The 20,573-nt window shown below is 42.9% G+C and overlaps 2 protein-coding genes and 1 long non-coding RNA gene across 6 annotated transcripts in view; 1 reads left to right on the top strand and 2 right to left on the bottom strand.

Annotated features, from left to right (window-relative positions):
- The window catches only part of STK10 (serine/threonine kinase 10), a 118,515-nt gene extending 116,563 nt beyond the window's left edge, over positions 1 to 1,952 (bottom strand). For 2 of the 3 annotated variants that reach the window (XM_033432065.2, XM_012533841.3), the window contains exon 1: positions 1,791 to 1,952. In XM_033432065.2, coding sequence (XP_033287956.1) covers positions 1,791 to 1,946 — 156 coding nt within the window. In that variant the 5' untranslated portion in view covers positions 1,947 to 1,952. The remainder of the gene's footprint in view (positions 1 to 1,790) is intronic. The other variant, XM_004272000.4, reaches the window with a different exon arrangement.
- A 353-nt stretch (positions 1,953 to 2,305) lies between these two features.
- On the top strand, positions 2,306 to 20,547 carry EFCAB9 (EF-hand calcium binding domain 9). 2 transcript variants are annotated; one of them, XM_033432078.2, is made up of 4 exons: positions 10,498 to 10,633; positions 13,405 to 13,553; positions 14,339 to 14,515; positions 15,253 to 20,547. In XM_033432078.2, the coding sequence occupies exons 1-4, from the start codon at positions 10,498 to 10,500 to the stop codon at positions 15,436 to 15,438; spliced, it is 648 nt and encodes a 215-aa protein (XP_033287969.1). In that variant the 3' UTR covers positions 15,439 to 20,547. The 2 variants fall into 2 exon arrangements, 1 of the variants encoding a protein (XP_033287969.1); XR_007476522.1 differs by lacking the exon at positions 10,498 to 10,633 and adding an exon at positions 2,306 to 2,937 and having other exon boundaries at positions 13,405 to 15,395.
- Positions 10,391 to 15,689, bottom strand: LOC117202217 (uncharacterized). Its single transcript, XR_004484422.2, has 2 exons — positions 15,574 to 15,689; positions 10,391 to 12,303 (listed from the first exon to the last, which is right to left on the bottom strand). It is a non-coding gene; the product is annotated as an uncharacterized LOC117202217 (long non-coding RNA).
- Positions 20,548 to 20,573: the final 26 nt, after the last annotated feature.

Below are 20,573 nucleotides of genomic sequence, written 5' to 3'. Positions count from 1 at the left end.
ATGGAAAGTCAGCCTCTAACAGAACAACATCATGCACTAAAAACACCAACTTAACCTTCTGGAGAAAGCGGGGGATGTGGTGAGCTGACCAAGGGTCCAGCTGTTCTTACGGTGGTCAGAGCACACCTGGCAGAGCAGGCTCCATCAGGGGAAGGCAAGTACACCGGTGGGGTGTCTGGCGGGGCCGCAAGACTGAGGACAGTTTCCTGGTGCCGCTAGGAGGGAGAGGCAGCTCTGAGAAAGGGAAAGAAAAGATGTGCGAGTGAAGTATGTGCTGAGAGCCCTGGAATATGTGCAGAACCCTCAGGCAGAGAAAGGCAGCAAATCAAGGCAGCTGAGAGCCACAGGTATGAGTGTCACAGAGGCCAGCCTTCCAACCACAGAACCTTTGCTCCAGTGGGGCTTTCACCCTGTAAAAGGAAGGGCTGGCTCCGTGGGGAGGTGGTAAGGGAACAAAACAGGCACCCTGAGGGGCCTGGGTGACTTCAAAATTGCCCCTAGAGCAATGTTTCTCAAACTTAAAGCGCATGTAACATGGGGGATTCTAATCAGGGGGATCTGGGCATCTGTTGAAATGCAGACCCTGCTTTATTATTTATTAGGTCTAGGGTGGGGCCCGAGATTCCGCATTTCTAACGAGCTCCCAGGTGATGCTGGTGGTACTCCTCCAGGGACTACACTTTGGTGATTAGGCTCTCCACCACTTTCAAGGCAAAGAGAGCAAGTCTTGACCAGGGGTGGCCTAGAGAAGCTCTCTCTGTGGTCCAGGCTCCTAAAAGGGAAACCCTGGGGTCAGAGTGATCTACAAGCTATAGGAGCCCCAAAGAAGGTGATGGTGGCTTAGGAAGGAGGTGCCCTCCTGTAGAAACCACCAGCTTAACATGTGGGTTTCTCTCAGTAAAGAGTTTCCTGCGGGAAAGGAGATCAGGGAAAGCGTGGAGTCAAGCTCTAAGTGTTTGGGTCCCCAATACGACTGAGCAACTCAGAATGTGTTCTCAGGACCAGAAACCAGACAATGACCTGCTGCAAACGTGTCTACAAATAATCAGCTCTGCCCCACCCACCCCTCCACAAAAGCTCTCTGGCCTTTCATTCTTCTAGGGAAAGGTGACTGCAGACTGGAAGACTCCCCAGCTGTGACTCACTCATCCACATACTCAAATCTGACCCGAAGCGCAGGATTCACGAGGCCCTAGACTTTTCCCCTCTGCCCAGCCCCAGCCCACATTTCCATGCCTAACCTCTCACTCTAGACAACACCCCCCTCCACCTCCTGTCTCTCCCGTCTCTGGCTCGTCTTCAGGTGTGTCCCCAACTTCACCGGACTCAACCCTTCCAGACGCAGCCGAGCTTCTCTGCCCCCAGCGCCTCGGCACTCTCACAGACCCTGAGTGGCCTCCCTTAAAAAGTATGCCTAGTATCAGTTTTACCGCGGATGCCTCGTCTCGGATGCTAAAGTCCTTTAAGCGCCCCCTTTGTCTCCCCCTGCGGCGCCGAGAGCCGTGCAGGGCGCACAGGAAGTGCTCAGAAACTTAGCTCGGGGCAGCAGCCGTGCCCGGAGGGGGCGTCCGGCACGCAGGGACTCAGCCGGGCTGTGTGAGGATACCCCACCCCCGACCCCAACGAAGAACAAGGATCACCAGGACAGGACCCCGGGACTCCGAGTTCAGGGCCGGGCAGCCCTCTGCGTTCTCCCGAGCTGTGGCCGAGACTGACCAGGGCCAGCGCCCCTTCCTTCCGGAGCCGCTCCACGCGCCCCGAGCCACGCACCACCAACACAGCGCCCTCACCTTGTAAACCTTGCCGAAGGCACCATCGCCCAGCTCGCCCACGATCTCCCACACCTCGTTGGGGTCCAGGTCCCGGCGGACGTGCTCATATTCGCGGGACTTTCTCTTCTCGAAGGTAGACCGGCGCAGGATGCGGCGGAAATTGGCGAAAGCCATGGCTGAGGGCACGCGAGCCGGCGGGCGAGGTGGAGCCGGCTCCGGCTCGGGCTGTAGCTTCGGCGGCCGCGAGGGAGGGGCTGGAGGACGCCGCGGCGCTCTGGGGCTCTCCCCAGACCCGCCCTTCCCCGCAGCCAGACCCCGGTCAAGTGCGCCCTGGGCTGCGCGCGGCGGGAGCACCCGGAACCGCGCAGGCGGCCGCGGTCCCCGCCCCCGCTCGGTCCAATCTCCGGGCCGCTTCCCGATGTAGACCCAATTCGCGCCGCGCCCCCGCCCAGCCCGCAAGCCCCGGGACGCGTTCCGGGGACCCGGCCCCGCTCCCGCCCATCGGCCCGACTCCACCTGCCGCTCCCCGGCAGCGCCCGGAGACCCCCTAATTGGCTGCGGGCGCTCCCCGGCTCCGCCCGTCGCCGCAGGGCACTCTGGAAACTGTAGTCCCCCGCGCGCCGCACGCCCGCGAGCCACGGACTAGGCTTTGGCGAGCTTAGTGGACCCTTCGGCGGGACCATACCGGGTCTGGGAGGCCCACCGTGTCTCGTGGCTCCCAAAATTTCTGCGGGAGCGAAAGGGGAAGCAGACTGGTTATTCGGGAGCGCCCACTGATTGCTGTCCAAAGACCAAAAAGGCGAACCGGCATTAATCATTGAATCCGCCCCGTAACGGCCCCGCGCGGCTGCTCTGCTGGCGCCCACTTTTCAGGTGGGGGCGCCCGGCGGGCGAGGGCACTAGCCCCGGGCTGCACATCCTGCGGGCGGATCCGGTGCGGATTGCTCGGCGTGGTGCTGCCTCCTAGCGCGGGAAATGCTGCGCCCTTGCGGCGGCGGTCAGTCCCTGAAAACCCAGGCTCCCCGGCTCGCTTCCTGCTTCCCAGGGGCTCTGCCCCACCGAGATCCACCAACCGGCCAGGATTACAGGGCTAAGAGAGAGCGCTCCGTGGGGACTTACTTATCACATGCTTCCTGATGGATCTTCAGATATATCTGCATATTAGGTAAAAAACTTCCTTATTCTTAATTTTACAAATTTTAAAAATAAGCTCATTATACATAGAATTGAAGTTTTCTTTGACCACCATCATCCTCGATCCTGTCCGTTTTCCACCTGCTACTGTTAACTGTCTCTAGGACAGTTAACACGTAGCTAAATCTAAGTAGGTTCCAAGCAGCGAGTGCTGAGGGGTGGGCAGGTGGGCAACCTGTAAAGCTTATTATGGTAACTCTCCCACATAAGCAAACTGAGTCTCGGGGAATGTCACACTCCAATAGACCACGTCCCTGCGGAGAAGGTCCATGCTGAGGTGTTTTCACCCCTTCCTGAGTCGCATGCAAACACCAAGTATAGTTCTAAATTTGGAAAGCCAAATGCAGAAGCCTAGGGTACTGGTGGTGGTCTGCACAAAGGATGCCCTGAGTAAAGGTTGCCAAGCACTTTGAAATGTCCCCACAACCTAATGAGTGGTTGCAATCGTAGAGGGTCTTTATCACTAAAAGGAGGAAATGCAGCACAAGACTGGGCTCTCACCAAGTAAGCCCAAGTTTAAACCTCCCAGAACAAGCTGGAAGGCCGGTCTTTCATTAGTTTCAGTCCATTTGACCAACATTGTGAAGGGGGTGAGGGGACAATGGGGGAGGCTTTCCCACTGGGAGGTGGGGGCTCTGACCACAGGTCAGTCTAGAGGGGCTGGGACTGGGAGTCCCAGTCCCAGTTCATCCCCAAGCCGGGCCAAGCCACACACGACTCTGTGAGACTGGCTCTGCGATAGCTCCAGAAAAAATGAAATGAGAAACAAAAATGGAGAGCTTCACTCAAAAATGTTGTAAGTGAAAGAAGCCAGACACAAAAGAGCACACGTTATATGGTTCCATTTGTATGCAATGTCTAGAAAAGGCAAATCCATAGGGACAGAAAGCAGATTAATGGTCGCCAAGGACTAGGCTGAAATGGACATGAGGAGTCTTACTGGGATGATGAAAATGTTCTAAAACTGGATTATGGTGATGATATAATAACTTGGCAAGTTTACTAAAAATCACTAAATTGTATACTTGAAATGGCTGAATCTTATGATATGTAAATTATACTTAAGTACAGTTGTAAGAAATCAGAGAGGTTCAACAAAACCAAAGCTCTATCTCTGAGATAACTAACAGACAAGGCTGGTAAAAAAGATAAAAAAAAGAGTTGCAGAAAGAAAAATATTCCCCAAGACAATGAAAATGAAAAAAGTGACAGAATATTAGGTACAGTAGAGATTTTGATATCAGTATTTTAAACAATTGTATGTGAATACATTTTAATTTATGTGAAATGGGTAATCATGTAGAAGAAAATATAAATGATATAAACAAATGATATATAAATATATGAGATATGATATATAAAAGATACATCATTTCAATATGAAATAAAAAGCCTAAATAAGCTAATAACCAATAAAGAAATGAATCAAAAATCTAAAGTCTGCCCCCACTGAAAGACATCAGGTTATGTGGTTTTACAAATAATCTCTCTCTTCATATAAATACTTTAAGAAGATATAAAAAAAGGAAATATACTCATTTTTATGAGATGAGCTTTACTACAATTAGGTAGGAATAGTAAAAGAAAATTGTAGACTAATTTCACTTAGGAAATAGATGTGGGGGGGGGGAATACGAGCAAGATGAAACCAGAGGCTAATAAAAACATCATGACTAAGAAAGGTTTATCCAGAAATAAAAGAATGGTTCTATCTAGGAATAAAAACCATTAAAGTAAGACACTGGATTGACAAAGTAAAGAAGAAAATCACATACTCTTGATAGTCACAGAAAAAGCATTTGACTGTATTCTTAGGCTAGATTTCCCCAAAGATAAGAATCTGAATGCAAATAGTTTATTTGGGAGGTGATGCCAGGAGGCACCAGTAGGGAGTGGGAAGCTAAGACATGAGACACTTGAAGCCAGTAAAGGGTGTACTTTGTAGATGATTACTGCTGTGGCCAACTGGGGCTTAATCCCACTGGGGGATTCTGGGGATCAGGATGATGCAACACACTTCAGACTCAGCCTATCTGACAGTCAAGGACACTGGGGAATTTTCCTCTAAACCTCATCTGTCCTTGGCCAAGGGCTGCTCCCTAGGGCAGCACTTCTAGCCTGCCCTGCTAGAGGGCCAAGAGGACACCGCTAAGTTGAGAGATGTCACGGGTCTTTGTACAGCTTCTGCTGTAACAATCCTTACACTTTTTTTTTTTTTTTTTTTTTTTTGTGGTACGCGGGCCTCTCACTGTTGCGGCCTCTCCCATTGCGGAGCACAGGCTCCGGACGCACAGGCTCAGCGGCCATGGCTCACAGGCCCAGCCGCTCCGTGGCATGTGGGATCATCCCGGACCGGGGCACGAACCCATGTCCCCTGCATTGGCAGGCGGACTCTCAACCACTGTGCTACCAGGGAAGCCCCTTTACACTTCTTATTTCTTCTACTTTCCTATAGCATTTGCTAGAATCTTTAGCTTTATGTTAAACAGTAACCGTGAAAATAGGAATTCTTGTCTTGGTCCAATATTTGATGGAAAAGGGTTTAAAGTTTCTCCTTTAAATATGATGTTTACCAAAGATTGTGGCAAAAGACCTTCACACAAAGTTCCCTGCTATACCTAATTTGCTAATAAGTTTTTCTCATAGCTGTAGAACTTTATCAAATGTTTCTTCTGCATTTATCATATGATTAATCATATGAGTTTTCTCATCTAGCCTATAGACATGGTAAATTTCATTTATTGAAACATTCTTGCATTCCTGGAAAGCAAATATTTTATCTCCCTCTAGAGAGGCTAAGTAACGTTTCCAAGGTATGCTTCTTCATAAGTCAGTCCCCATTCACATGCCTCACCCCAGGCAACCACTAATCTGTTTTCTGTCACCATATATTGGAAATATTTTTCCTAGTTAACCATATAAATGGAATCATACAGTAGTGCTCTTTTAAGCCTGGCTTCTTTTCACTCAGCATATTTTTGAGATTCATCATGTTGTATTTGTGGTTCGTTCTTTCTAATTGCTGAGTAGTGTATGGATATACCACAATTTGTTTATCCATTTAGCTGCTGATGGACATTTGAGTTGCCAGTCTTGTTATCATGAATAAAGCTACTACGAACATTTGTTTACAAGGCTTTGTATGGATATATATTTTCATTTTCCTAGATGCACCTAGGAGTGCAATTGCCGGATCATACGCTAAGTATATGGTTAACTTTTTAAGAGGCTGTCCAAGTATTTTACAAAGTGGTTCTATCACTTTACGTTCCCACAAGTGATGTTGCTCCAATCACACTGATATCATCAGTTTTTAAAAACTCTAGCCATTCCAGTGACTACTAGTGGTATCTTACTCTAGGCTTTTGCCCTCAAGACATCTGCCAAATCCTAAACTGCAGAGCTTAGGGAAGGAGGTCACGAGACCAAACAGAAAGCCAATAGGCTCACAGACCAGAAAAGCTAAGCAGAGCCTAGATTGTGGTCTCCAAATACAATTTTCCATAAAATGATACTATGGCTCCTTGGAGAAGTCTTTCTAGATGTAAGACAGGAAATGTCTATCCTTACATCAACATCTGTGCCTCTGTCTTGAAACAAAATACAGATGGCAAACATGCACATGTAAACATGCTCAACTTCATTAGTCATCGGGGAAATGCAGATAAAAACCACTGTATCCATTTGAACAGGCTGTTATGCTGCAATAAAACCCTCAACGTCTTGGTAGCTTAACACAACAAAGATGGTTTCTTACTGTATAGAAAGCTACAAAGAATGTAGCATCTATCTTAGTGAGAAAAAAAGATGGATGATCTACAAAACTATAACTTTTCTTGAGCATATCAAAGAACTGAGGTCACAAGGCAACCAAGGAAAGTGAATTGTCACAAAGAACAAGCCCCTGCAAGGAGAGAGAGGGCACACCAACCATTGGACCTTTGGCAGAACATGGCTGAAAATGGCAGCCACCGTACAAGTGGTGAAGAAAGCTTTAACCAAAGTTTGAGCAGATCATTAGAGGCAAAGTTTGGGATACCACGTCAGTGTGGAATAGCTGGAGTTCCCAGACACAAGGGGCAATCACACACACTGGCAAACTCCTTCCCATGGGTCGCCAATGGGAGCCTGTAAGAAAAACTGGGGGCAGGGCAGCAGACTGGAGACTGCCAGTTCTTGCTGATGCAGGAGTGAAGGAGGTGGTTGGTGCCTGCCAGGGGATGAGTATAAGGTCTCATCTACTTCCTCAGAAGTAGCAAAAGCAAAATTCTTCAAAGCAATAGCTTTCTGCTGCTGGGAGAGAGGAACCCCTCACTCTCAAGGCCCAGATAAAATCCACAGTGCTCACCCCCAGGACATGGAAAGATCCTCTGTCTTTTCGTGTAGTCACTGAGGAACTCAAGACTGATAGGGAACCATCATCTATTTTTTAAATTTATTTTTTATCGGTGTGACGTTGGTTTATAACATTAAATAAGTTTCACGTGTACAACATTGTATTTCTACTCTGTGTACACCGTGGCACCCTCAGAACACCATCATCTTGAATGTTACTGCTACTATGGCATTGGAAAAGAGAGTTCTGACATTTTGGGAATTGTTTGTTACAGTAGGTAGCAGTACTCACCCTAATACGCTGGGAAAATGCAGTTAAATATTACACCATTTTTTCTCCCTTCCCCTAGCAGCAATAGATCTTTCCCTACGTAGCTCCTGGTGAGTTCTGAGGGCACCACAGCTGGCTTCTTCATGTGACATTATTTTTAGTGTTTTATACAGTCAAGATTCATTTAGATTTACTCACATATTTTCAATTTCTGATACTCTTCATCCCTTCCTGAATTTCTGTGTTTCTATATGGAATTATTTTTCTGTGCCTGAAGAATTCACTTATAGCTGTTAATTTTCTGTTTTTGTGTGTATGGATTTATTTTGTTAGCGCCCTCCTTCTGTCATAATTGTATTGCATTTAAATTTTATCATTTTAAACTCCCTGTGACATTGTTATTATTTTACCCCATGGTTGTTTACTTGCACAGACCCACGTATTTTTACTACTTTGTTGCTCTCTATTCCTTCTGATATCTTGGATTTTCTCTCTGTGATCATTCTCTGACTACCGTAAGTTGATCCTTTAGAATTTCTTTTGGGAGGGTCCGTTGGTGATCATTTTTAGTTTGGTTGTTTGTTTTTGCCTGAATACAGCTTTATCTCATCCTAATTTTTTTTTTCACTATAGAAAATTTCAAACATATTCAAAGTAGAAAGAATAGTATAAGCTAGTACTCCTGTACACCCATCAGTCAGTTCATGTTTGAACAATCCTGTTATATGTATGCCAACACCCACGGGCCTGGATTATTTTGAAGCAAATTCCAGGCATCTTACCATTTTATCTTTTTAAACCACCACCACATCCACTGTCATTCCTAATATTACATCCAATCAGTGTTCATAGTTCTCCATCATCTCATGCTTCTGTTGTTTGTTTTTGTGGGTTTTTACATATACAATCTCTATGAATCAGGATCCTCATAAGTCCATACACTGTAATTGGTTGATGTGATTTGAAAGAAATTTAACTATTAATTTATAGATCCCTCTTCCATTCTCTTTTTCTTTTCTTGTAAATGTTTATTGAAGAAGTGCAGTCATTTTCTTTTAGAGCTGTCCAGTCTGGGTTTTGTTGATTGTGTCCCCATAGTGTCATTTAACATGGACCTCTGCTGTCCTGTTTCCCTGATTTATATTTTCTATAAATTGATCAAATTCAGGTTTGATTTTCCTCCTCATTCTTTTAAATGAAGGTGGAACTCACATAATATAAAATTACCTATTTTAAAGTGTACAATTCAGTGGCATTTAGTACATCAACAGTGTTGTTCAACCATCACCTCTGTCAGGTTTGAAACATTTTCATCGCCCCAGTGGGAATCTTTGGATCCAGTAAGCAGTCACTTCCCATCACCCACTCCCCCGGCCCCCAGCCCCTGGCAACGACTGATCTGCTTTCAGTCTCCATGGCTTTGCCTCTTCTGGATATTTAATATAAATGGACTCATACAATATGTGACCTTCTGTGCCTGGCTTCTTTCACTTACTATAAGGTTCATCTACATTGTAACATGTATCATTCTCTTTCATGGCTAAGTATTTCACTGTATGGATGTGCTACCATTTCATTTGTCCATTCATCAGTTGATGGACATTTGGGCTGTTTCCACCTTTTGCCTATTGTGAATAGTGCTGCTATAAACATTTTGTACAAGTATCTGAATACTTGTTTTCAATTCTTTTGGATATATATCTAGGAGTAGAAATGCTAGGTTATATGGTAATCTCATGTTTAACTTTAAGGAACTTCCCTTCAGTCTTGAAAGACGATTTTACTGAGTGTATAATTTTAGCTTGGCTATGACTGTTATTACACATTGAAATAGTATTACATTATGTTTTGGTTTCCATGTTGTGAAGAAGTTGATTGTTAAGTTTAATCATTAGTCCTTTGAAGATAATCTTTCTTCTCTGATTGCCTTTAAAATCTTTCTCTTTGGTATAATGCAGTTTCACTCTGATGTGTACATATATGTATTTCTTCTTATCTCAACTAGTTAGGACTTCAGTCTTTTGAGAGGGAATATAGCATAGCTATTAAAAAGCAGTGATTATTGCCAGACTAGGTTCACATGCTGACTTCACTATTAATTAGCTTAGTGACTTTAGGAAAATTACTTAACTTTTCTGAGCCTTTTTAAAAAACTTTTTATTGATACAATTCATGTACAATATTATACAAGTTACAGGCGTACAACATAGTGGTTCACAATTTTTAAAGGTTATAATCTATTTATAGTCATTATAAAATACTGGTTAGGGAATTCCCCGGCGGTCCCGTGGTTAGGACTTTGCGCTTTCACTGCCAACGGTGCGGGTTCAATTCCTGGTCCAGGAACTAAGATCCCTCGTGCAATGGGGTATGGCCAAAAAACATATATATATTGGCTATATTTGCTGTACAGTATATCCTTGTTGTTTATTTATTTTATACGTAATAGATTGTAACTTGAGCCTGTTTCTTAATCTGTAAAATAGGTATAATAATCTCTACCTCATAGGATTGTATGATTAATCTTTGTACTAAATGAGTTAATATATTAATACACTTACAACAGTGTAACATGTTACTATGTAACATGTAGTTATGTAACTGTTCACCTTGATAATGATGATGAGCACAGTCTGTGGGTGGGTGTCTTTCATTGGTTTTGGAAAATTCTCAACCATTTTTTTTTTGGCTGCTCCGAGTGGCTTGTGGGATCTTATTTCCCCAACCAGGGCTTGAACCCGGGCCACGGCAGTGAAAGCACTGAGTCCTAACCACTGACCACCAGGGAATTCCCACAATTTTAATTTTTTTATTGACTGAAGACCTTTATTACCAGAGCTTCTCTCTATCCAACATTCTAATTCTGAGGCAGAATTCTCTCTTCTACTTCAGGTTTCCAGAGTCTTTGGCTTAAAGGGCACCATAATGAAACTGAAGCAAGGATCGTTTCTGTGGTACCTCTATCTGGATAAACTGTATTGCTTATTATCCGTGAGAAATGTGAAGGCTTTGGTGGAGTATTTTCACCTTCTGGATGTGCACCGCAAGAAAACCTTGAATGGTTAGTACTTTCAGAAATGCTTCCTCTGGGTCATTACCTGGTTTTTAACGAATGTGCAGGAAAATTTATAGAACCAGAAACTATTTCATTAATGTATATATCTTCTAAATGAAGCACAGAGAAAAATTGCCAACTGAGACTTGAAGGCTGTTCTGTGAGGAGGATAAAATTGCAGGCTCTGGGGTTAGGTCCTCCACCCATTATTCCTTGGTGATTTGGAGAACAACATCATCCTCTTTTAAGTCTCATTTTCCTCATCTGTAAGTGAGGCTTCTAATAATGGAGTCCATCTCACAGTTGGAAAAAAAAAGATAAATGAGATAATGCATGGAAAATGCTTAGCATGGTGCCTGGCACACTGTAAGGATTTAATAAATGTTCCTTATTATTACAACTATTCCTGGCATTAACCCTCAAGACTCCCTTAGCAAGACTTCTCGTCTATCGAATGGGAGGTTTGAATCAGATGATCTGCAAGATCGCTTCTAATTCTTGGTAATTGTGAGTGACCAGAAAATGCTGATGATCTCGACCCTGCCTTTGAGTGCACAAACTAATAGAAGACCAATTAAAACACTTTAGGTTTTCTTTAAAAAATATTTATTTATTTATATATATTTTTGGCTGCATCGGGTCTTAGTTGTGGCAGGCGGGCACTCTCATTGCGGTGCGCAGGCTCTTCATTGCCGCATGTGGGCTTCTCTCTAGTTGTGGCGCGCAGGCTCAGTAGTTGTGGCGCACAGGCTTAGTTGCCCCACAACATGTGGGATCTTAGTTCCCAGACCAGGGATCGAACCCGTGTCCCCTGCATTGGAAGGCGGATTCTTAACCACTGGACCACCAGGGAAGTCCCCCAGGTTTTTTTCGTTTGTCTGTTTTGTTTTCAGGACTGGGTATAAATAAGGTGTCCGACTCATTGTGACCTGAGAGAGATGCCATTTATCAATAAGGAGTTTCTTCCATAAAGATATTTTAAAGAGTTCATTCAATCTTTATAAAATAATAAAAAGATACTTTAATTTTCTCATACTTTCATGCCTCCAGTTTACACACAGTATGTCACCAAATCTTCACAGTAACCCAGTCCTAGATAAAGCAACTGTAGGACGCCTAGATGTAAACAGAAGATCTGGGACCAAAACCCAAAGCCCACACTCTTAGTCTCACCAGCGTTTGCTGAGCAGAGTCTGATCTCCCTGGTAACTAAATCACTCCCTGGTGATGCAATACCCAAGAGATAAAGTCATACTTGTGTCTTCTGGTCAACCAAGGGACTGGATGGTGACCTGAAAGGGAGAAGGCATAGCCTTGAGTTTTGCCTTCCAGGAAGATAGTGACTTAAAGCCTTGGAGACTTGAGTGGGCCAGAGCCAGCTGATTGAAAAACAGTATTTGTTTAGTAACTACTAAGTCTCACAATAAAACATTTCTCAAGGAGCAAACATCATGGTGTTTACACATGGTGTGTTGTTCCCAAGTGCTCGTACCTGGTTGGACTCATACCTGGTGGGACGTGGGGAAGGAACATCAAGAGGCCATCAGAAACCCCCAGATCATGACATTGTGACGACTGGTTTCACTGTGCACTTAGCCAGCTTCAGCCAGGACTCCAAACCACACAGATGTGCTTTACGGATTTAGTGGAGCCATGTCTTGTGCAGGAGGTAGTCTCTGTAATCAATGGGCAAGGAGAAATCACATGTAGACAAAGTTACACTTGCAAATCCCTGAAATCCCCTGGGTGATTTGTACATACAACCTGTACAGCCATCTATCACTGTGTAAACGTATCACCATGTTTGTTTCTTCCATCTAACACTCCCTGAGACAGATGATTAGTGAGTGGAATTTCAGGCAAATACTTTCCCTGTCCTTTACAGTATTTTTTTCTCTGATTGTATATGACTGTATATGCATTAACTAATGTGCAAAAGATATGGCTTCACTGTGGAAAGAGCAAGGCTGTGGAGTCAGACGGACCACATCTGAATCCCAGCTCTGCCACTCAAAGTGTGGTCCACTGACCAGCAGCTGCCGCATCACTTGGGAGCTTGTTAAGAAGGCAGACTCAGTCCCATGCCAGAGTTCCTAATCAGAATTGGTGTTTTTACAAGATCCTCAAGTGATTGGTATGCCTATTATAGCTCAAGAAGCCGTGAGATTAGTTACTACCTGAGGCTTATTGTAAAAGGCTGTGTAGGGTTGTCAGGGTTCAGTGACATGTGGCACTTAAAGTGCCCAGCATCTAAGATGCTCAGTGATAGCTCTTTTCCCCCATCACCGAATGCATTTGCTTTATGTAAGCATGAGGAAAAGTGATACTTTTACAGAAGAGGAATGATTTTAAAAATTTCTCGTTTTAATTCTCTCAAGTGAAAGGCCCAGGTGAAATGTCAGCTTTTCCAAGAAGTGTCATAGGCCCCCAGTGAGAATTAAACTCTTCCTTCTATGTACCAGGAGCACTTTGAGACTTTTATTGGTTACGTATACACATCTGTCTGCTCCGTCGAGCGTGTAAGCTGGGCTCAGGAACCAAGCCCTATCCACTATCTCCTTCTCCACAAGTCCAGGTACAGTGCTTTTCCACACAGCTCAAGGGCAACTGAGGTTTGAGAAATTGTGGGAGGTATAGTGGCAAAGCCGGAAACAAAATATTATCATTACTATGGCCAGGTCAACAAGCTTCCAACATGACAACCATTTATGTGGTTCCCAGATGTTTAACATTTTGGAACCGTTTCAGAATAATCCATCTCATCTCCTTACCAACAGATGTGCTCTTCTACCACTTCCTTCATCACGTGACTGACCTGAAACGGAACCAGATCACAATTGTGTTTAACATGCTGGACTGGAATGCTGTGGGCGAGATTGGTTTTGACCAGTTCTACATGCTGGTTTGCATACTGCTGGCACAGGAGGCAAGTAACGAGTCAGGCTCTGTGGAGCAGAGGGGGCACAGCTTGGCTGCTGCCACCATTTTGCTAAAGGTAGCACCGAATTAAGAGTGCATCAGAATTTTTCTTTTCACTTGAACCAGGAAGAAAAAAACTGTTGGGAGAACTACTTTTGGTTCCTAAATGGCCCATCTATAACCTAGGAGTTTCCAAAGGTTATCCAGCTTCCCTCCCACATTGCCTTTATGAAGAACGAATCTCATCCTGTCACATCCCTCCTTGGCATGCCCTTCCTTGCCCCTTCTAGCTGGTGGGTCTTAAAATCATCACCAGTAATCCTAACTGCCTCTCCTCCTCAGTGATCCCTTTTCTCAGAGAACTTTCTGAAGGGGATGAATGATAAAGACAAGACACACTCTTCTTTGGGTTCCCACCTTACCTGGTACACACTCCTAGTGTGTATTTACCTCTTTCCCACTCCTTGAGGAAAGGCACCTTGTGTCAGCATTTTACTGCCAGTGCCACAATTTTCATAAGTAGATTTTCACTGAACATAAGGAAATACATTCTAGTGACTAGAGTTCTGTGTAGCAGAACCAATCACTACAGGTGGCATAAGTCCCCCCTGAATGCAGATGATGAAGCAGGATCTGGTACATCGACCATAGAACCCTTTCAGCCCTGAGCTGCTATGATTCTGCCTTTTGCTTTTAGCTCTCTAGGAAATGGACTAGTGAATATATGAGTCTTGATGTCGCAAGTTTAGAAAGCAGCACCAACAACATGTTTCCGTATTTCTCTCAAAGCAGAACCATTTGGAAGAGCAATTTATCTTCCGCCATTCCCGGCCTGTTTTTGAGCTGCTTGACCTGGATGGGGAGCTGAAAATTGGCCCATCCAACTTCCACATGTACAACTTTCTCTTCAAAATTAAAAAACAGCAACTCAGGGACCTGTACCATGACTTTGACATCACAGGTGACTGTGTAAGTGCAGATCCCTAAAGTGGGGCCCGGCAGCCCCTCTGTACAAAGGTAGAGGACCATGTTCTGCTACCTACACTGGAGACGGGGGAGGAAGAGGGTGGGAAAAACCTACTACTGGAGCGTGTCATGGCTCTGGGATCATAAAAAACTAAAGAGATATATAGGCCTGTGAGAGAGGACTGAATAACTAAGTGCTATGTCACAGAATGTGGATATAAAATTATAGAAGTTTGGAGAAGGAAATTTTGTTTAGAAGTTCAGTTGAAAGAAGGAAATACATCAATATGGCAGAAGTTGGTCTTAGGGGAAGGGTTTATAGATTTTAATAAGCAGAAAGGAAGAAATTCTTAGATGGGAACACATGAGCTAAATCCCAAGAGAAAACAACTGTGGCGAAGACAGTGGATCCTGCCTATTTAAAGAGGAAGTCCATGTTGACTAACAAGTGAGAGCTAAGGTTTACGGTTTAAAAAGATGGATCAGATGGCAGCCTGACAGAGTCTGGACTTGATGTAGCAGAAGTAAGAAAGTGACCCTTGGTGCCTTTAGAGTCTACAATAGACTCTCTGTTCCTGGCTCCTAGACTACAATTAGACTATAATTATGTCCTAATTACTGGGCCTCTTTAATAAAGTTTCCAAGGTTTTAAATGAGAAATGATTACAATCCTGCTGTCATCTGAAACAAAGTAACAAAGCCTTCCTGAAATAACTTTTCTTTTTGCCCCCCAACACAAGCGTCTTAATTACAAGGAATTTAAGCTGTTTACTATCTTCTCCATGAACAAATACCAGGAGAGTCAGAAAGCAGTGGAAGAGGAGAAAGCTCTGCCCGAAAAGAAAGTGTCACAAGTTAATGTGAGTCAAAGAGAGAGTCTTCTTGGAATAAATCATTTTGAAAGTGTAAGTAATTACAATTGTTAACATCTCTAAAAATAAATTTAGAACATCAAAGTAGATATCTTTAAATCGATTTTTACACATGCGGGGTTCAGATAAGCACTCCTCAATCAGCATATTCTTAACTTTAATAACCTTTAGACCTCACAAATGACTCACAGTTACGTAAGTGAAGTAAAAACTTTCTCTTTGTTGACATGTCCCAACTCTGCTGCTGCTTTTCAGATCAACTCTGTCCATTAGGGCCCTGTGTATCCAAATAATTACCAACTCTTACTGGAGCCAAGCAGTCGGAAGGTGGTGCTTTCCTAACATTTGTCACTAGTGGTCCAATACTTTCAGATTTCTAATTCTCCCACTCCTTAGGCTAAAACAAACTTCAAATTGGCAAATGGCGAAGTGCCTCCAACCGTAGGGGAAACTGACTTTTAAGGATATGGGGACTGTGTTCTTCCTAGAATTTAAGTTACTCTTTGATGAGTTAAGTGCTTAAGCAACTATACCAAATCTACTAGGGTAAAATAATTATTACATGCCCTTGTATAATTCTATTTTTTTGTATAATTAATGCTTTGAATAATTTTTAAGTGTCTTTAGCATGGGATTTGTGAATCCTCCTTGACTACTGTGATGTTAATGATGATAACGACCACTGAGTAAGTGCTTGCAATGGGTCACGCAGGGGCTTTAGACGCATGAATTTATCCCCTAACCCTGCGAATTAAGTGTTATCCTCAATTTACAGATGAGGAAATTGAGGTGTCAAGATTAAGAACCTCGGGCTTCCCTGGTGGCGCAGTGGTTTAGAGTCTGCCTGCCAATGCAGGGGACACGGGTTCGTGCCCCGGTCCGGGAAGATCCCACATGCCGCGGAGCGGCTGGGCCCGTGAGCCATGGCCGCTGAGCCTGCACGTCCGGATCCTGTGCTCCGCAGCGGGAGAGGCCACAACAGTGAGAGGCCAGTGTACCGCAAAAAAAAAAAAAAAAAAAAAAAGATTAAGAACCTTACCCAAGGTTCTTAATGACTCACTAGTGGCAGGACCAAAGTTCAAATTCAAGGTCAATTAGACGCTTGTACTGAGAACAAGTGATTTGAGTAACTCACTTCAGTCTTAGCAGATTCTGTTTAAGTTTTAAGCTGGCATTTCACTGGCTCAGAAACCCCGTCTACCTAATGCTAATTACCACATCTCCTTCTACCATAGATTTCTGAGGGACATGTTTGGTGATTAAAGAAATACAGCTCATTTACTATAAACCAAGAATTTCTTAAGGAAATAATATATGCAATATAACTGACCGTAAGGCATTCAGTGAGTTCCAGAGTACTTAATAATCAAAAATCACTTTGTCAATGTGCAACAGACAAGAATACTGCCTAAGACTGTCATTCATAAGTCACACGTAATAACTGAAATCATGTTAATTACTGTGAACATTCTCTACATTTACTCTAATAGCCATGAGATTTCGATAACACACTTATGAGTAATGCTTAGCAGCCAAAATTTTGTCTTCCCCACAACGGTACTACAGAAACTAAATGGAGCTAGCGGGAATCCCCTGGCAGTCCAGCGGTTAGGACTCCATGCTTTTGCTGCTGAGGCCATGGGTTCAATCCCCGGTCAGGGAACTAAGATCCCATAACACAAAGTAAAACCACATGACACAGGTTTCCACCTAGACTGTCAAAGATCAGTAAGTTGGTCAGGGACTTCCCTGGTGACACAGTGGTTAAGAGTCCGCCTGCCAATGCAGGGGGCATGGGTTCAAGCCCTGGTCGAGGAGGATCCCACATGCCGCAGAGCAACTAAGCCCACGTGCCAGAACTACTGAGCCTGCGCTCTGGAGCCCGCGAGCCACAACTACTGAGCCTGAGTGCCACAACAGCTGGGCCTGCAGGCCTAGAGCTGGTGCTCCACAACAAGAGAAGCCACCGCAATGAGAAGCCTGCACACCGCCACCAAGAGTAGCCCCCGCTCACCACAACTAGAGAAAGCCGGTGCGCAGCAACGAAGACCCAATGCAGCCAAAAATAAATAAATAAATAAATTTATGGGAAAAAAAAAAAGTTGGTCAGAATATAGGAAAATAAGAGCAGTCATATTGCTATAGTATTAAATTGGTTAAAATCTATGTGGAGGGCAATTCAGCATCTACTCCCTAAATGTATATACTGTTTGATATAGCAATGTACATAGACATAAAGATGTAGCTATAGAAAAGGACATTTCACGGTAGCATGGTTTATAGTACCAAAAGACTAGAAACAGCCAGACTGACCTGTGGTACTCCAGACAATGGAATACTACTGCACCTGTAAGAGGAATGAAGCAGATCTAGCTCAACATATATGGAACAATCTCTAAGACTAACCATTTTAGAGAAAAATCAAATGTATAGAATAGCATATGTTATTTATGGAAAAAACAGGGTAGGGCGGGTAAATATACTCACATACACTAAAATAGTGGTTCTCACATTGGGATCCCCAGACTAGTAGCAGCAGCATCACCTGAGAACTTTTAGAAATGCAAATTATTAGACCCCACTCAGACCTACTAACTCTGAACCTCTGGGGGAAGAGCACAGCAATCTGTGTTTTAATAAGCCTTCCAGGTAATTCTGATGCATGCTGAAGTTTGAGAACCACTGTGGTAGAGCATCTTTAAAGATATCCAGAAAACTGGGAACAGCTGTTACCTCCGGGGAGAAGAAATGGGCTATGAAGAACAGGCATCTTCAGAGAGACTCTTCACTTCGGTATGTTTGGATTTTTTTTCCCATGTGTATGTATCACTTATTTTAAATAAAAATTAACAATCAAAGCCTACCCACTTTGATCCAAAATGGATAAAGAAATGAGCTCAGTGCTTCTGAAAAACTGAATTATGGGTTTTGGTTTACAGCATGATTCTTAAAAGAAAAAAACAACAACCTATTTGAGACCAAGATTTCAATGCAGCAAATAAAGTATATCTATAAATGACCATGTATGGTTTGACATAGTAGAGCCTAAGTTTGGTAGTAATGAACTTGTTAGTTACTGAGCTGGGAGGTTTTAAAAAGGGGAAAAACCTTTTCAGAGGGTTTTTGTTTTTGTTTTTTTTTTTTTTTTTAATCAGAATGAAGCAGATTACCCTTCAGTGGAGAGTAATAATAATTAAAAACCCAGAATAAAGGCAAAGACAAAGAGAAAAATTGAACTTTTTTTTTAAAAAAAGCACAAAAACCCTACATACTAAAATTGTACACATCAAATATTGGTCCAATCTTATATCAATCTATTTACAATTAAACAGCACCATGGTTTTCTCACCTAGGTTAGTTAAATGCCCAGAAAATTGTTATTCAAAGTACACGTTCCTTTAAAATAAAATAAACTATTAAGAGAGCTCCAATCCTCAACAAAAAAAATCTACCAACTATAGATTATTATATCACCAAATTTACTTAAGAAAAATAGATTTGAACACTTTTTTTGTCCCCCAGTTGACAAACTTTGAGAGATGTTGCTGTTCAATGTGACACACAAATTAATAAGGAAACATTTTGATGACAGGGGCATTATATTGAAATACCCTCACATATCTCCACCTCCATATATAAAAATACTCCTTTGGAATTAATGCTGCTGTTGCCTTTTGAATTTAGATTCAATTATCAGTAAACCTAAATTAAATGTAGCCACAATCTTTAAAATGATTGCATGAAAAAGAGAAGCAGTTAAAGCTCTCAGAAACATGATATGTTACAATTATAGATATTATGTGCAATCAGGCTATAGGAAATTTAATAGTATTTTAAACATTACATTTAAACTAGTTTCATTTTGCCATTAAAATTAATAATGGTGCTTCACATCCAAAATACATGTGAAGGTTTGATTATTTCTCATTTGAGAACAAGGTAAGTGCCTTCTTGCCTCTACTTTTCCATCTCATGGATTCTCAGGGGTTCAGAAATCACTTGGTAGCCCCCTTCTCACTTATGGGACCAACCTTGAAAAGGCTCCAAATTAAATATAATCCTTGGCAGCTTTGTTCCAGTCCTAGTACAGAAGAGTCAGGTTATCTCACCAAATTTTTCAGTCCTCTAATATAATCTGCAGATGCTTCTTAATTTGCCTCTTTGCTAGGAAAGATGAGAGAGGAAAATTCTCATCCACCACAACTACAGGTAACAGTGAACTATGGAAAGCACTAAAGTATAAAGCAACATATCAACATTTGGTCTCACTGTCGATGTTTAGGTGATGTCAGTAAATATTTCACTCTAGCAAAGTATGAGTTGAAATTTTTTCTAAAAGATTGAAGACAGGCACAATTCTCCCAGGCACAGACAGAATGGGTTTTCCTTACACCCTTCCTGCAAATTGGGGGAGAAAAGATAATTACTTTATTATCCTACAGTAGGAACAGCTGTACTTGATTCCATGCATTCCCTGGGATTCCCCTGAATCCCTGGAATGATTCAAGTACATTCCCAGCTGTACTTGATTCCATGCATATCCATGCATTTGGGGGCACAGTTAGCTCTGAAAAGTTCTAAGCAGAGTAGGTAGATCAATGAAGGTTTTACATAGTAGTGTCCTTCTAAGCCTGGATATGAAACAGCTTCATTATACAGACATTTCAAAATACCTACGCAGCAAGAGGACAACAGACTTTTCAACTAAGTTATCAGTTGAAAGTCAGAGATCTGAATGCACTGACTAAATTATTGCCTAGTGTTCCAGAAAGGTGCCTGCCACCAACGTGCTGGAAGGCACCAAAATTTAGTGTGAATGTAAACAAGGAGCTCAACATATGGGGATGGGGAAAGCAATATTGAAACACAATTTGCCAGTCTCTGCTCCTTTATGGCTAAATATCAATTGAGCAAGGAATTAAGACCAGAAAAGAAGAGAACCTCAAGTACTGCTCTTTTCAGTTTCCATTTTAAAAAGCTCAAGTTTTATAACTGTTATTGATGATTTCTGGAAATTGTATTTATTTTTTAAGAATTCTATATTCACAGGTGCTTGGTGCTGTTCTGCATGGATGCAATGTTCTATTTACAGTCCAAATCATTTAAATACAGCCATTATATAGTTGTTGGGTATTTTAAAATAAATGGTTATCTATTTCTTAACTGCCTCTTGAATTAGAAACTGTAAT

The sequence above is a fragment of the Orcinus orca genome, chromosome 3 (genome assembly GCF_937001465.1).
Source record: "Orcinus orca chromosome 3, mOrcOrc1.1, whole genome shotgun sequence".
Lineage (NCBI taxonomy): Eukaryota > Metazoa > Chordata > Mammalia > Artiodactyla > Delphinidae > Orcinus > Orcinus orca.
The sequence above is the reverse complement of the archived record's forward strand: the minus strand, read 5'-3'. Positions and strand labels throughout refer to the sequence as shown.